The sequence below is a fragment of the Convolutriloba macropyga genome, chromosome 5, assembly GCF_964194025.1.
Source record: "Convolutriloba macropyga chromosome 5, txConMacr16.3, whole genome shotgun sequence".
Classification (NCBI taxonomy): Eukaryota; Metazoa; Xenacoelomorpha; order Acoela; family Convolutidae; genus Convolutriloba; species Convolutriloba macropyga.
The window spans coordinates 4,507,716-4,524,376 of record NC_134472.1 but is presented as its reverse complement, the minus strand read 5'-3'; the positions used below and the strand labels follow the sequence as shown (position 1 = coordinate 4,524,376).

The window sequence follows — 16,661 nt, the reverse complement described above, 5'->3', positions numbered from 1 at the left end:
AAAATTTATATTTATATAAAAAGTTCAGCATTGGGCTTTAAAAAAATTCAATCTAATGGTCAGAGAGTATTGCAACAATGGAAATATGTCTCATCCATTCAGGCCACAAATTTCATACACTGTTGCAAAATTAATCTGAACTCATTTATAGTTTTTCATTGAAAATATGTAAGAAAATCCGGCTTGGGGCGCAGAAGAGCTGTCGCAATGTTTGCAGTCTTGTACTATTCAATAATGCTTTGGAATTGAAAAATCAAAATCAAACCTAAAATTTGCGAAGCGAGAAAACGTTTTACTATTTTTTGTGCAATTTTTTATCAGATTGACGAACTTAGATTTTTTTATGCATCACCGAGTTGCACTGTTTGCTGTCTACGGAGGTTCTGTAAACAGAAGAAGATCTTCACCAGAGTTTGATTAATCCCCCCCCGATCACCATGAGAACATTTTTTGTTCCAAAAGCCTGTGTGAACATACTAATGCGTGTTCTTTTTCTGATACCTTTTTCTTTTACATAACAAAACAGGTGATACTTCTCATTAGTATTAAAAAACTACCATTATGAGGGAAAAATATACTATTTACAGGTTGATAAATTCCAACTTCCAGAAAGTATCAGTTCCATATTATTTATTTCAACAAGAAAACCAAAGACACAATGGCCACATAAAACTCCACAAATAACTGTAAAACATCACCAGCAAACATTCTCCCTCAGTTAAACGAAAGCTGGGCTAACTAAGTCTTAGCTGTATACTGATGAAGGCAACAGCTTGCCATCCATTTGAGAGCAATTCATCCGGCGTTAATCCGTTTCTTGTTTTTTCGCCCCCATGCATCTGATGTGTCTAGCTATTCTTTATCTAACTTGTTCAAGAAAGGGTTGAAAACATGAGTATCTACAAATATTGAGAGGGTAGGGGTGTAAAAATCACGGGGTAACAGAGTAGATACTAGATAACAGTAGATACTAGCGAGACAAAATTTCGATTAAATTGCTTTCAAACTACTGGCGAGCACTTGACTTCATCAGTAGCTAGCGGCGCATTTGGCTAGCTCAGCTTAATTGAGGTGGGGGAGGGGGATTTCTCTTGAAAAGTTTTGGTGAATCGCATACTTAGAGACTAATGAGCCGTAAGCACTAAAAGCACTAAATGCTCTCCGGTCTCTATCTGTTTATCCCGTTTTTGAGGATGAAAAAATCAAATGGTAAGACGAAAAGTTAGCCGTGCGGAAAATCGCATTCAAAAAGACCAGCAGAACCAATATAATAGCAACGAACTTCATTTGAGAACACAGTTTGGTTTTCAACAAAGAAATTGGTATGAACAATTGCCAAGGTGATGGTCAACTTTCGAAGCTAAACAGATAACCTTTTAAGAAAATTCTTTTATACAAGTTTCTTTCATACTTTTAAGAAAATTCTTTTATGCAATCAGAACTAATTGCACCTTTAGATAAATTACATAATTACACAGGTTTGCTTGCTTACTATCACGTACAATTTTCTGATGACAAAAGTTTGACTTTTCAATTGCTTTGCCGAAATCCCGACACTGATTTAAGCTGCCTTGCATTTGCTACTCAAAATAGTTTTTTTGCCAGAAAACATTGAGTTTGAAATGTTAATCCCATAATGTATAAGTTGTTTATTTCAAGTGTAAACAAGGTATTAATCGAGGGATTATATGAATGTTGAAAAGGCCAGAAAAATAAAACTGATGGAGCTTTAATTTCTCTTCCAGAAACCAAAAATTGAAAAATATCTAAGAATTGATACCGTTTTTGAAGGGCTTTCCAATGATACCACTTGTATATCTCTCCACAAATTACATCTATCACCCAATATTCACATACCCAAAAAAAGTCAGTAGCATCCCCACCTGCAAAAAATGGAGATTTGGAAGAATTATTTTGATTTGGAAGAATTATTTTAACCAAAATCAAATTATCCAAAGATATTGGAAAACAGAAATCAATTAGTTAATAAATAGTGTATCAATTAGTGTATAATCAATTAATGAATTAGTCAATAATCAATTAGTGTATCAGCTCAAGTCACAATCAATGATTTGAGAGCGAGACAAAATTTGAGACAAAGATGAATCTTAATAATACTGAAAACCAGACTTAGCAAAAGGGACACTCAACGGGAGAACGACAGCAATTTCATGGTGATCATGAAATTCAACAGACGCAGCACATATATGATCTTCGAATTAAACTAAACGTAACAATTGCTCTGATCATCAACGGCAACTTGCACCCAGCCGACGAATGCTGCGAGTCAAATAAGGATACCCCATAGTTAAAACTGTCCAACAGTTCAGAGAAGATTTCCAGAAAATTGAAATTGAAACGATTTCCGAAACTGAAACTTTCTCAGTCGAGGAAGCATTCATTACGCACGTTTGCTTATCATAATTTTTGAAGGACATTAAAGCACATTTATCAGCTCTGTGGACAGCATTGATGGACAGCAAATAATGCAATTCTCAAAAAACGTCAACTATCAGAACAAAAAATCCATTTGTGGAAAACTTCTCGATTTTTGTCTATTTATTCAAGCTCATGCTTAAATATTTAATTAAGGAAGAATCTTGAAGTGAAATAGTAAATTACAAGAAATATTCATATACAATATTGCCTTGACAGCCAAATTCAGATATGTGACATAAGATTTCATCCAGCCCATTTACAATTAAATTTAACGCCTAGCACAAAAAGTTTCATTTTCTTTGAGTTCTGACACAGTTGAACAACCTCTGTGGAACTGAATTCTGAAATTTGTTCAACTCATTCGCAGGACAGTCCAACAAAGTCAACATTGCACTCAAGTCATCGCTCAATTTTAACCCCAGGTCGTCTAGAACATTCTGAAGGTAATTGATATCGGTGCTAAGCTGTCTTGCTCCTTCATCTGTTAACATTTCTAGACACATTATGCTTTCTAAATACAGCCGCATTAAGTCCTGAACGATAGCTGAGAGCCACAACTCGCATAATGTTTCATCTTCGCCAAGTTTGAAAGTTCCATGCGCACCGTCAGTGATGTAATTTGCCGAGAATACTTTTTGGATCTCAGAATCCGATTCCAGTACTTCAAGCTGAGCAGGTAATGACATCATGTACTGACCTACACGTGTGATATATTCCAACGGCGATAAGCTGAACTTCGATAACCTCGGGTCGGTCATCTTAACCCATTCGTTCAGTTCCTGCATGTTAACAAACTGCTGTTTTGGGTACTCCAAAACGCAATTGATCGCGAGGCGTTGACATTTTCCAATAAGCGAGTTGACCCCCTTTTTGCTTTTGGGGAATAAGACAACCAAATCTTTGCTACTTTGTGCCAGTTTGATAGTGTCCTGTAATCTGGTCCAAGCTTGCATATTCCACATTTTGAGGTGGTTGAACACCAAGTCCTTCTCGCGTTGACTATCATTTGACTTTTCGTTCAACACAACTAATCGATCGCCCAATAGATGTTTCTCAATAATCGAAGATTCAAGTGACGCCAGATTATCGCATATGCGTCCCACAGTTTGCGTCAGTTTTGCCGTGTTGTGGAACATTGTCCAGTCCTCTGCCACAACTGAAGACTTGACAGAACTCTCAAGTCGTTGAAGATCAATTTTCTGCGATTCAATGGTCAGTCCGAGTTTCCTCGCAACTTTTCTGATGACCTCGCCAATATTATTAAGATAAGCTACAAAAAATTGCGTTTCCAAGACTTCAACTACGCTGAGAATCGCCAGGTCATCACTCACACGCTGACACAGTTTCAGGGAATCGTTGACAGCACGTTCAACGACTTGACGGGAATCTTCAATCAAATTAGACACCTGATGAAAATCTTTTGCAGAATATGATGAAAAGACGGCTAACGATGGGAGCAATTGTTCATACAGATATCGGTTGTAGTTCATTAAAATTGGAACCAAACTAGCATAAACTGCAGCTTCAAGTCGCACACTTTTCTGAGAAGCCATTAGTTCTATGTTATCGACGAACGTCTTTTCAACAGCGTGAACCTCTTTCAAAGCCGGAAGAACATCCTTAGGGTTAAGACTTCCCAAACTTTGCTTTACAACTGCGGTTATTGAGGGTTCCAAGGCCAGCACGCATTGTGTGACAAGTTCACATATAACATCACCTGACGAGTTCGATACACTGTGAGGCTGTTCTGCATTTTTGTTTTCAGACGACGAAACTTTTTGAATAAACTCTTGCTGTTTCTCAGCTTCCGTTTGCAAATCTCCAAATAGTAGTGTTAACAAATCAGATACTTTATCATTAAGCCCTTCAGCATAAATTTCTGACCATGTTCTCTGGAACTGTACTTTCTGATGTTGATAGTAAATTTTAAAAACTGAATCAGGTCTGTCTACTTGAGCAAATATCTTCTTATAATTTATAATAGTTTCAATATCATCATTAGCCACTGCTTCGATAATTTTAGGAGACAACAGAGCTTCTGTTCGGTTCTTCAAAACCTCAAGAGTTGATTTTCTTGACTCGAATTCTTGAGAAATTTGGCCGCTTGATGGTTTTGCAGCATCAACACAAGTTTTAAGCGCCACGATCTTTTCACAAACACCATCAATATCGTCAACAAGGAAACAATCCTCAATCTGCTGCGTCAAAGTGCTCCAGCTATCGGCTTGCTGAATAAATTTCAAAACTTGACTAATGCGATCATGTTCTTGATCAAGTTTCACCAACGTATGCATTGATTCTTTAGTATCGGTGCATAGAGTTCCCACCTCGCTTGATACGTGACTCATTTCGTTATGCAACATCATGGTCTCATGGCGCAACGACTCAACGTCTCGGATGACTCGGGGAACCGAAGCGGATACTGATTGCATAACATCCTCAACATGTTTTTCCACTTCTTGTATGTAGAGTTGCAGTTTCATCACAACTGATGTAGCTAGTGCCTCTTGTTCGGCTCCTGTAGGTTGAGTGGTGCCTCCATTAGACGCTGTTTGGAACATGGCGTTTATCCACTCGACAGAATCCAGCTCAGGGTCCTTCAGGCGAGAATAGTCGACGGAGGCACTTGGGTTTGATGCCATGGAGACCAATCTGAAAGAACAGCAATTATCTACTTACTTAAACAAAGCAATCATTTCAATAAAGCATTTGAATAAAAATGGGAGTAAAAAAATAAAACGAAGAAAGAAGAAGCAGCCTAATATTTGGTTTGGAAATTCTCAAGTTGAGACACGAAAAAAAAACATTTTCACAATTTCGTTCGATACAGTTTTCTTTAATCAATATCACAAAGGAAAAATCTAAAATATATAGTAAACAAGAGAGATATGCCAAAAATAGAAAGTGACAAAAACAGGCCATTTATTGCTATTGCTCCAATTAGTTTTCTTATACGACAACATTTAAGAATTGACAAGAGTCAGATCCAAAGGTCAACAACAGTACTGATAGAAACATTGACAAAATCCTCAAAGACAAAAACCTTCCAATAGACTGCACAAACCTGAGAAACATGCAATTCTAAAAAGGTCAATACGACTTCGCTGGTTTTTAAAAATATCAATCTGTTCTTCGAGTCGAAAAACCAAACAATGGCCAGTAATAGTTCGACTCAGCTATGGTTATTGCAGCTATAAAAACTGGTTTTTGTGATTGAAACAGGCAAAGAACAAGAAAAATATATCAATGTTTAAAACGGGCTTGTTTCCAGTCTTACATCACGCCTAATACAAGAGTTATCAAAACTAATACACGTTGGAAGATTGGCGTAATAAATCAAGGAAAGTAAAATTTTTGGAACTCTCGATGCGATCTATCAGGCAAGAAATTCAGTTCTTCAGATAAATATTTATTTCAGGAATCAACGGGGCACGGCTCTCAAAACGAACGATAGAACATTTATTATCTATAATTTAACATAAAATGTCAACAAAATCACATAGTTAACGTCCAATAGCCCAAAACTAAATAACCGACAAAGACAACATATTACAGACCAAAAACAAAGAAAGTAGAGAATAGCACCACAAAAATCAAGAACGCGTCCTCTAAGCAAGATATTTGTTCTCGAAACCAACTCCATCACATGATATTATCATGTCATTAGAATTCTGCCCACTTTCAATTTCGAACTTAACCCCAGTCATCGTCTCAGCAACATTAATGGCAGTGTTGGTGTGTGACGTCAGAGGTCCACATCTGATTTGACTTGTTCCTTTCGCCAATGCCATGAAGATTATCAGCTGATCTTGTATATATTTATCAACACAGCAATTGGCATTTGTGACCAATGACTCCATCAGTTCGTTGAAAGCTTTATCGGCAACCTGTTGGTTGCTAATATTACGATTCCCAAGCGCAGACCCAGAAAACAAACATCCAGTTGAAGTTTCAGCCACGATTTGAATTCCTGATCCGTTTCCGAATGCATTTGATTCTTTCACAGCATCGATATTAACGTGAATGTCAGGACTACATAAACCAGCTTTGTTCAAATTTCGCATCAAAATTGACTTCATTTCATGAGCAACTTTCACGGGCAAAACACCAGCAACAAAACAGCGTCCGTAAATCTTGACCAGTTGACCTCTTTCAGTCAGCAAAATAGGTTTCATATCTTTGATCGGATTTGCCTGGGCAACAATTTCACCCCCACCTTTTGGAAAGTATCCACGCATCACAATGTTCAGATCAAACACAATTGAAAAGCGAGCTAAAATGGGCTTCAGAATCAAATCAACAAAGTCAATTTGAGGCGCCATTTCTGCATTTGTACCCCCTCTGAGTGAGACTGAACAACGGCTGTTTGAAAATAACATGCAAGGTAAAATTGTCTGAAGCAATAGCGTGACACTGCCGGCAGTTTTTGTATCAGCTAAAAAGTTTCCTCCGGATATTTGACCAGGGTGATAGGACACTTCGATCGAATTTTCACAGCATCCGTCGACCTGTCAATATTTCATCAAATTGCATTCTTCAAAGAATGAAAATAAAATTGTTGAAACTTCTTATTCATCTGGGTCTTTCCCATTATACCCCCCCCCCCCCCCATTATTGTTCCGACCCCACTTGTGGGGGGGGGGGGGGAACTATATACTCAAATGATGGGTTTCAATTTCAAATGTACTCAAATTTTTGTTCAAATTAAGGCTTTTCTACAAAAAAATTTTTACAAAACAACATTTCATGCTACAAGAAACAAATTCGTGCTACCAGTAGATCAATAAAAAGGCTAGTTCAGATCTCCTGAGGAAGTTTACTATAAAAAAAACTCGAATACAATTTGAGAGCTGTTTTTAGAAAACTTTTCCTATTTATTATTGCTTTTGTAGTCACTTAGAGACTTGTCATTTTCATATCGAAGTTCCATTAATGACAAACTTCATTTACAGTCAAATGATACCCAATGAAAGAGAAATCCTTTTTAAGGCATCGCTCATGTCTTTTTTGTCTTCGACATTGTCTGATTTTTCGAAGTTTTTAATGAAATTTTGATATTTTTTTGAGATTTTACTTAATTTTGGTAGTCCTATTGCACATTTTTGCCAACTAAAAATTCATTTGGCTTTCGTATTGTCAATAGGTGCAATAGGTAAACCTATATAGCGCTTTGAGGGGACAGCTAAGGGCTGTCAAGACTAAAAAAATTTTTCAAATTTCATTTTTCGATTAACCGATATTAAACTAATTTTCATGAATACTAAGTCAGTCTCAGTAATGACATGAACCCCTTCCTTTTTACTGCAAATAAAATTAATCTGGTAAGGGGTTTTATCTGCTAGCTATCGGTTTTATGACTTCGATAACACGAGTTTTCGTAATTACAAAAAAAATTTTTTTTTTGTAATTTTGTTTCCTTTTGAAATCTTATCTCATTATCTTCGTATTGGTAGTTTTATTGGCTTAACATAGACGTCCGAAGGATCATATATAAAGTTTTCAGAGAAAAGATTCTGGTTTAAACGGCTTCGTCACTTTCTTCTCAAATTTCTGCTGCACTTTTTTGGTTTTTGCTTGTGTTTGTTGTTGTTTTCAAAATCATAGGAATTATTGTGGTGTCTTATTGATAACATGTTGATGACAAACATCCATGTCTTCCCATCAAGGCATATAGCAAGATAATTTTTACTTTCGCTGAACGCTCTTGAATTTAATGGCTGTTAAAGACTAAAAAAACATTTAAAATTTTTTTGGACATTATCCAATCTTAAATTAATTTTCATGATCTGTAACTCAATCTCAGTAATGACAGGAGTTCCATATTTCCTATTGCAACTGCAATGCATCTGGCTAGTGGTTTTATCTTCTAAGTATTGGTTTTATGACTTCGCTGCCACCAGTTTTCATAATTTTTGATCATTTTTCGGATATTTTTAAAATTTTGTTTCACTTTGAAAATTTTTCACATTATCCTAATATTGATTGTTCTCAGTGGCTTAGACAAGGCGTTCAAGGGGTCATAGATAAAATTTTTAGACAAAAATTTGTGGTTTAAATGGCTTCTTAACTTTCTTGCACTTTCCTTCTGAATTTTTGGTTTTTGCCTGTTCTGTTGGTGTTTTCATAATCATAAGACCTATTTTGATGTCATACTGATAACGTAAGAACAAAACACATCTTTATCTCCTTATTGAGGCATAATTGTCCGTATTTATTGTTTTCAGTTGAGAGCTATTGAATTTAACGGCTGTTAAGATATTTAAAAAAAAAACTTTTTTGGACACTAACCATTATGAAACTATTTTCCTGAACTGTAAGTCAGTCTCAGTAATGACAGGACCCCATTCCTTTTAATTGCAATTAAAACAATCTGGTAAGCGGTTTATCGACTTACTAATGGTTTCATGACTTCGATGCCTTGAGTTTTCATGATTTCAAAAAATTTCGGATTTTATTTTTTGTAATTTTGGTTCCTTTTGAAATCTTATCTCGTTATCCCAATATTGATAGTTCCCATTGGCTTATAGAAGAAGTCCAATGGACCATAGATTAGGTTTCCAGAGAAACTCTTATGGTTTAAATGGCTTCGACACTTTCTTCTCGCACTTTTCTACTGAATTTTTGGTTTTTGCATGTATTTGTTGTTGTTTTCATAATCATGACTTATTGTGATGTTCTTTTGATGAATTATGATTGACAAACGTCTTTGCCTTTTCACCGAGGCATAACTTAGCTTATCTTCCGTTGAAAGCTATTGAATTTAACGTCGTTGATATAACGGTTTTTCTATAAAAACTTCGTGGTTTTTTTTTAATATTTGTTCATACTTGTTGATTTTTGAAGTCATATTGTTAAAAAAAGTTAAACCCCATTGCTGCTAAAATTTTATATGGGATTTGAAAAGTTTTAACCAAAAATTTGTTTTTATTGGCTTCGACACTTTTCTCGCTCAAATTTTTTTGAATTGGCTATTTTTGCCATTTAATTCTTCATGTAGTCGTAAAATCCTGACTGGTCTCATAGGCTTCTAACTGTTGATTGAATGAATAATGTTGCTCACTGTACTCAATTTTTAGCGAAGCATTAAAGTTTACGATATTGTTCGTTCTCAAACCTTTTTTATACTTTTCAGTTTTTGTTCTTTTCGTCAGCTTGTAATCTCATCATTGAGAGGTTCCATCCAATTTCTTGTAATTCAAAAAGTATTTTTTCATTGATGTCATGTCGTAACTCATGCTTTGTTGGACAATATGCATTTTCATAAAGTTTTGTCAGTGGTCAATATTTGTGTTTCTTTTTCTCTTCTTTTATCACATTCGCTGAAAAAATTTTGTTTTGGCTTATTGTTTTTTTCTCGTTTTTTTATTGGCAAATCTTGTGAGCGTTTAAAGAGGCATGATATTTTGCAATTCAATTAGTAGTTCAGTTTTGTAACGATTTTTTAAAACTCAAACATCTATTCTTAATTATCTCATAGTTAGGTTGACAATTAAGTGAAAAATGTAGATGATGTCGGGTCGGAACATCATGTGCCAACGCACATTAACGAGCATCCTTGTTGTATATTTATGATAATTAGGAGAATACGTTAAAAGCTGGGGGGTATAATGTACGACGATCCCCCCCCCTTACCCCCTTTTTCCGTTATCCCCGATTCGCAATTAGATCGAACAAATTTGATAATTATTATTTCATGTATAGCCTTTCAATGAGTTTTCTAAAAAAAAGCGATCAAAAACGCTTGTTGATAACGCTTTCATTCTGAGGTTTTGCTAAAAAAAATTGGCAACACAAACTTTCAGTTCTTTCGAAACAGTGTTGCAGAAATAATTTTTCGTGTAAGTGCCTCTTATCAACTCAAAATGTACCATGTTATGAACTGAAGCATTTGAACCTTTGCTCTGCAAAGATCTCTCGCCAGCAGAATTCCTTGCAAGTGCTGCGGTCTCAATCCCGGCTTCGGTCTCCCAGCTCGGATCTTTGTGACACTTATAGCTTTACCCAAAATGGTGGAATATGCAATGCAGTTGCGCAATATCTCTCCACCTCCTTCGCCTTGCGACCCATCAATCTCTGTAACCTCATCAGATTGCATATCTCCAGACATTGGCAGCAAAAATCTGAAAGCAAATCGATTCTTGAGAGCATTCAGTTTTGAATTTTTTGGCGCTATTTCCTCCTCCCCCTTCTTCTCCCGAATCATCTGTAAATATTATAAAAATTTATAAAAAGAACTTTGGTTACATTACATCTAATCATGGTCACTAATCACTTACATCACCATAACAAAGACGTTCAGTCTCGAAAATAAATCAACATATTTTCAATCTGTCACATTCTCACTTTCTTTATATTTCAATATTTCTTCCCCTTTTACTTTAAGATCTCATGGTTTGCGCTGCAGCTGGTTGCTTGTGCTCTCCGCGAGTTGTTTGGAACTTAATCGCATTTTTAAAATCTTAATCTGTAGTCTTGACTTTTGAGGTGAGGCAATAATCAAGCGAAAATTATCAGCTCATCTGGGTGATTTAGGAACCAAAAATTTTGTTCACTGTAAGGACGAATTGACACATTTTCATTTTCATTCAAGTTAAAATATCTTGCTATTACCCCACTTTATTGTCATTGAATTATCATGTCACACAAATTTTATTCAACTAGCAAGCTTAGCAAAAGTTCTGGCCATTTTTTTAACTCGATATTCAAAAATATGCGAAGAATTAGCGCCTACGTATTTTCTTAAAATACCGCATCACAAACATATTGTGAAGAAAAAATTGAAAAGCTACCACAATTTGGTCTAAAAATAGCTTTGTATCGAGAATTTGCAACCAGAATTTTCTTACACGTAAATATAGTACGCTGAGTCAAATTCTTTAACAATTGTGTACACTAAGCCACAAAGCACGTCAAATACAACTGTAACTAGATTCGAAAACTTAAATTTGGTTTGCTATTTATAAAGCTCTCGACTTATCTATAACTGAAAACCTGGATTACCTAAGTGCAGCCTTTCATGAATTTTTGTACCTGTGAGGCATGAGAGGTTATAATTCCTTTTTCGCCCGGCAGAATAACTCCAAAATTTTCTTTCATATTTTTACACATTTAGAATTCTATAAAATGATAGAGCACATTTAAACTAGCGCCAACATATCTTTTTACGGCTATATAAGTCATTATCAGTGATAAAATGGACAAAAATGCTTAAGTCAATAACACAATCTCTGAATGGTTAACAGTAAACCAGGTCATTCCACCATGTTTAATACTTCCCCACTGTAGATAATGTTTATAGTATCGCCACTTGAATTTTGATGCACGTTGACAATCTTTGAACATTAAAAACATTTATCTAAATATTTGCTCATCTGTAACCACACGGAATAGAGTAATCATTGTTTTAAAAAGAAATTCATTCTGTATCCAAAATGTTTGAGACCATTACAAAAGGACGCAAACAAAAATGCGTTAGTTGAGAGCGCCAAATTCACAAATACAGATTACAGAACTGCCGTCTTCAATTACAGACCCAAGAAAACTACAAAGAAAAGAAATTTGAACAAAACCTTTGACACTTTTTCATCAACTTCATCTAACACGTTCCCATCCCAATGCAAATTTTATTGCCTTTTTAAGCTTCTACAGGCTAGAAGTATTGATATGAATTATTTTTTTTGAGAAAATCTATAGAGGCGACAAAATACAAAATGCAGCAAATTTTAAATTTGTACGGAAAACAGCAAATTAATTACCGCCGAATCCTTAGGTATAGTTTTGATAAGGATTCTGTACCTCAATACAAATTTGTTAACGCTGGAAGGGAAAACTTTTGGCCTGATACGAACTTCGTGAATTAAATTAAACAACTTGCTTTCACGATATTAATGAGAAAACATTAAGTTCACCTTTATAGGAGCCTTGAAATCTTGGAATACTGATTAAAAACATTTCATCAAGAAAAATATTTTGATTAAACTTGGACTACCAAAATCTGACTCTAATAACAGTAAAAAGGACACTAGAATGTGATGATTGATGAAACACATGTCACAATTTTTTTAGGAGCAACATTTACATGAAATCGCAAAATTTCCGAACACATCTTGTAATTTTTTTTGAACAATTATCGTCCTACAGCTAAACAGGAGATCGCTTCGAAAAACAGATAGCACCCATTTTGGATTTTTAAAAAAAATTCAAATTTAAACTCTTTAAAGTTGATCAGAAAACAAACTCAACAGAGACTTTAAAGAATGCACCTTCTGCGAATACAATAATCGGAAAAATAGACTGAAAAACTCCATGTTCAGAAAACCGAAAATCTTCGCATATATTTCATTTTTCCGAAGTTCAAAAATCAGAATGAAAAACCATTAGCTATACTTGAATTAGACTGATCCACTATTACAGTTCAGAATATTAACATTGTCGTACAATCTGAAAAAATAATTGAAATTAAATATTTTCATAACGACAAAACTCTTGTCGCCTACTTTGACTCTCGTTGAATTTTCTGCATTTTTCATTTCAATTCGGAACTAATACTCTCCATTTGATTAGATCATTTACTCAGTCTAAATCATAAAATCTAAACAAATTGGGTCTCCCGATTTGAAAACACATACACCGACTAACGTCGGACAAATTGCTTTCGAACGAAAGGCGGGGCATTTTAATTAAAGTGCTGTAGCCTAAATAAAATTTCTATTATGGAGGCCCAAACATCGGCATTCCAAGCCTCAAGTAGATTTTGTAATGCCGTTTCTAAGAGCTTTTTTTTGCTGAATGTCCACAGAATCTCAGTTCAAAACTTTTGCTAAAGAGCTAAAAAAAATTGTTCACCTAATCCTCCGACACACAAAGGAAATACTATATATTTCAGGGCCATATATAACATGGGAAATAATCTCCAGGGAAAAGATTTTAGAAACTCCACCATCAGAATTTTCGACAAATGTTATCATTTTCATTTTCCCTATACACTGCTCATAACAAAACGCTGTGGTGGTCTCGTTCTTAACAGGAAAAGGCCTTAGCTCACTTTTCAAAAACACTAATTGTGTTTTTAAGCAGTCTGCGGTTTGTAACCAGCGGTTTTAAATCAAGTTCAATTGCCGACAAGTTAGCAGTACATAATTCTGACCAAAGAGATTTGAATGGAGAACTTACAGAATTTTCTTTACACCTAAATATAGAACGCAGAGTGAAATCTTCAACAATTGTGTACACCAAGCCACAAAGCACGTCAAATGCAACTGTATCTAGATTCGAAAACTTAAATTTGGTATTCTATTTATAAAGCTTGCAACTTATCTGTAACTAAACAACTGGATTAACTAAGTTCAACCCGTCATTATCAGTGATAAAAAAGACAAAATGCTGAAGTTAATAACACAATCTCTGATTGGTTAACATTTAACCAGGTCATGACGCTACGTTTAATACTGTTCCACTGTAGAAAATTTTTATGTTATAACCACTGGTATCTACAAAAACTTCAACGTCGTTCAGAAAACCAATAATAAACTAGCGAACTCAAACGACAAAATTAGCAGTTAAAAAATGTCGAAAACGAACATTAAAACAGTATTTTGATGAACGTTGACAATTTTCAACATAAAAAAGACTTACCTCAACATTTGCTTTTCTGTAACCACACGAAATAAAGTAATCATTCTTTTAAAAAGAAGTTCATTCTGTATCCAAAAAGTTTGAGATCATCACAAAAGGACGCAAACGAACACGCGTTAGTTGAGAGCGCGAAATTCGCAAATACAGATTACAGAACTGCCGTCTTCAATTATAGACAAGTGAAAACTATAAAAAAAAGCAATCAAAAAGAAAATTGAACAAAACCTTTGTCACTTTTTCATCAAATTCATCTAACACGTTCGCATCCCAATGCAAATTTTATTGTCTTTTTCAGCTTCTGCAGGAAAGAAGTATCGATAATTCTATTTTTTTAAAAGAAAATCTATAGAGGCGAAAAAAATACAAAATGCTGCAAATTCTAAATTTGTACGGAAAGCAGCAAAATAATTCGCTGAAACCTTAGGTATAGTTTTGATAAGGATTCTGTTATTCAATGCAAATTCGTTAAAGCTGGAAGGAAAAACTTTTTTTCCTAATATGGACTTCGTGACTTAAAATCAACAACTTGCTTTCAAGATATTAAACTTTAAGTTCATCTTTGTTAGTACCTTGAAATCTTGGAATACATAAAAAAAAATTACTTTATTTGGATTAAATTTGGGTAACCAAAATTTGACTCTAAGAACAGTAAATAGGATACTAGAAAGTGGTAATTGATGAAACACACGTCACAATTTCTTTCGGAGCATTATTTACATGAAATCAAAGATTTCTCGACTATATCTATTAATCTTTTTGAACAATTATTTTTGAACAATTTGAACAAACCGTTTTATCACTATAATTAAACAGGAGATCGCTTCAAAAAACAGATATCACCCATTTTGGATTTTTTAAAATCTTTCAAATTTAAACTCTATAGTTGATCCGAAAACTAACTCAACAGAGAGTTTAAAGAATGCACCTTCTAAGAATACTATAATCGGAAAAACAGACTGAAAGACTGAATGTTCAGAAAACCGAAATTCTTCGGATATAATTCATTTTTCCGAAATTCAAAAATCAGAATGAAAAACCATAAGTTACACTTGATATAGACTGATCCACTATTGCAGTTCAGAATTTTTACATTGTCGTACAATCTGAACAAATAATTGAAATTAAATACTTTCATAACGACTAAACTCTTGTCGCCTACTTGGACTCTCGTTGATTTTTCTGCATTTTTTCCATTTCAATTCGGAACCAATACTCTCCATTTGATTAGATCATTTACTCAGTCTAAACCATAAAATCTAACCAAATTGGGTCTCCTGATTTGAAAACACATATACGGACTAACGTCGGACAAATTGCTCTCGAACGACAGGCGGGGCATTTTAATTAAGGTGCTGTAGCCTAAATAAAATTTTTATTATGGGTGCACAAACATCGGCATTCCAAGCCGCAACCTCAGAAGTCCTAGCCTTATTACCCTCACCACTGGGCTGAAAGCCACCACATCTTGCTACAATCGCTCTGCTTTAACAACAAACTTTACTTCTGAGTGAGAGCAATTGAGATTACTCTAAATTGATGAACAGAAGCCTGAAAAACTCACTTGAGAAGTCAAAGAAAAAAAATTGCATAGCAAAGACAAACACGTTTATAATAATTGCTTCAAATTTCGTCCGATTGAAAACAAATATGTTCTGAAAAAGAAAAAGTGGGTTTCTTCAAATTAGGAAAACAAATTTTCAGGAAAAAGGAAATTAAAATTTCCTCAAATTCAACTCGTCAACTTATTTTTCATTCATGACAGTTGCTCATATCTCCAAATTCTCAAACTAAGTTTGAAACTTGTGCTTTCCAGTTGACTGCCTTTAAGATTCAATTGAAACTATAGAACTCAGCAGTGATGTTATTACCTCATAACAAGCATCACTTTGATCATATCAGGAACAATTCAGAACTTTAGCGTCAAGTGGATTTTGAAATACCGTGTTTAAGTGTTTTATTTGGATTTTGACGAATGTCCACAAAACGTGATTTCAAAATTTTTTTCCTAAGAGCTACAAAAATGTATTCACCTAATCCCCCGACTCACAAAGGAAACACTATATATTTCAGGGCGATATATAAAACCATGGGAAATAATGCCGAGAAAAACCAGATTTTTGACAAATGTTATAATTTCCATTTTTTAAACTGATAACAAAACGATGTCATGTCCTCTCTTAAGAGGAAAATACCTTATCTCACTTTTCAAAAACATAATAATTCTCTTTTTAAGCATTGTGGTTTGAAAACAGTGGTTTTAAATCAAGTTCAATTGGCGACCAACAGACAATTTAGCAGTATAAAATTGAAAAAGGCAGTGATTCAAAAAATTCAAAATATCAATCAATTTTGAAGTACAAAAGATAATCAGCAACATTATTACTTCATATCATTAAAACACTATCAATAAAAACATATCATTTGGGTTATAAAATACTAATGATTGGGTTATTATTGCTTCTAAAAGCAAACCACAAACAAATAGCGAAATTAAAGAAGCGTAACAGCTCAGCAGAGTTCAAGCAACATTATCGAGTTCATCATAACAGTTTATTCTTAAAATTTATCACTGAATCAAGGTTTTCTAA

The 16,661-nt window shown here is 34.6% G+C and overlaps 2 protein-coding genes across 2 annotated transcripts; both read right to left on the bottom strand.

The window, feature by feature from the left end:
• Positions 1–2,600: 2,600 nt before the first annotated feature.
• On the bottom strand, positions 2,601–5,088 carry LOC142339063 (conserved oligomeric Golgi complex subunit 7-like). Its single transcript, XM_075388724.1, has one exon. The coding sequence runs from the start codon at positions 5,079–5,081 to the stop codon at positions 2,730–2,732; it is 2,352 nt and encodes a 783-aa protein (XP_075244839.1). The 5' UTR covers positions 5,082–5,088; the 3' UTR covers positions 2,601–2,729.
• A 797-nt stretch (positions 5,089–5,885) lies between these two features.
• Positions 5,886–10,753, bottom strand: LOC142339729 (RNA 3'-terminal phosphate cyclase-like). Its single transcript, XM_075389961.1, has 2 exons — positions 10,334–10,753; positions 5,886–6,947 (listed from the first exon to the last, which is right to left on the bottom strand). Exons 1-2 carry the CDS (start codon positions 10,640–10,642, stop codon positions 6,048–6,050), a joined length of 1,209 nt encoding a protein of 402 aa, XP_075246076.1. The 5' UTR covers positions 10,643–10,753; the 3' UTR covers positions 5,886–6,047.
• Between the last annotated feature and the right edge of the window lie 5,908 nt (positions 10,754–16,661).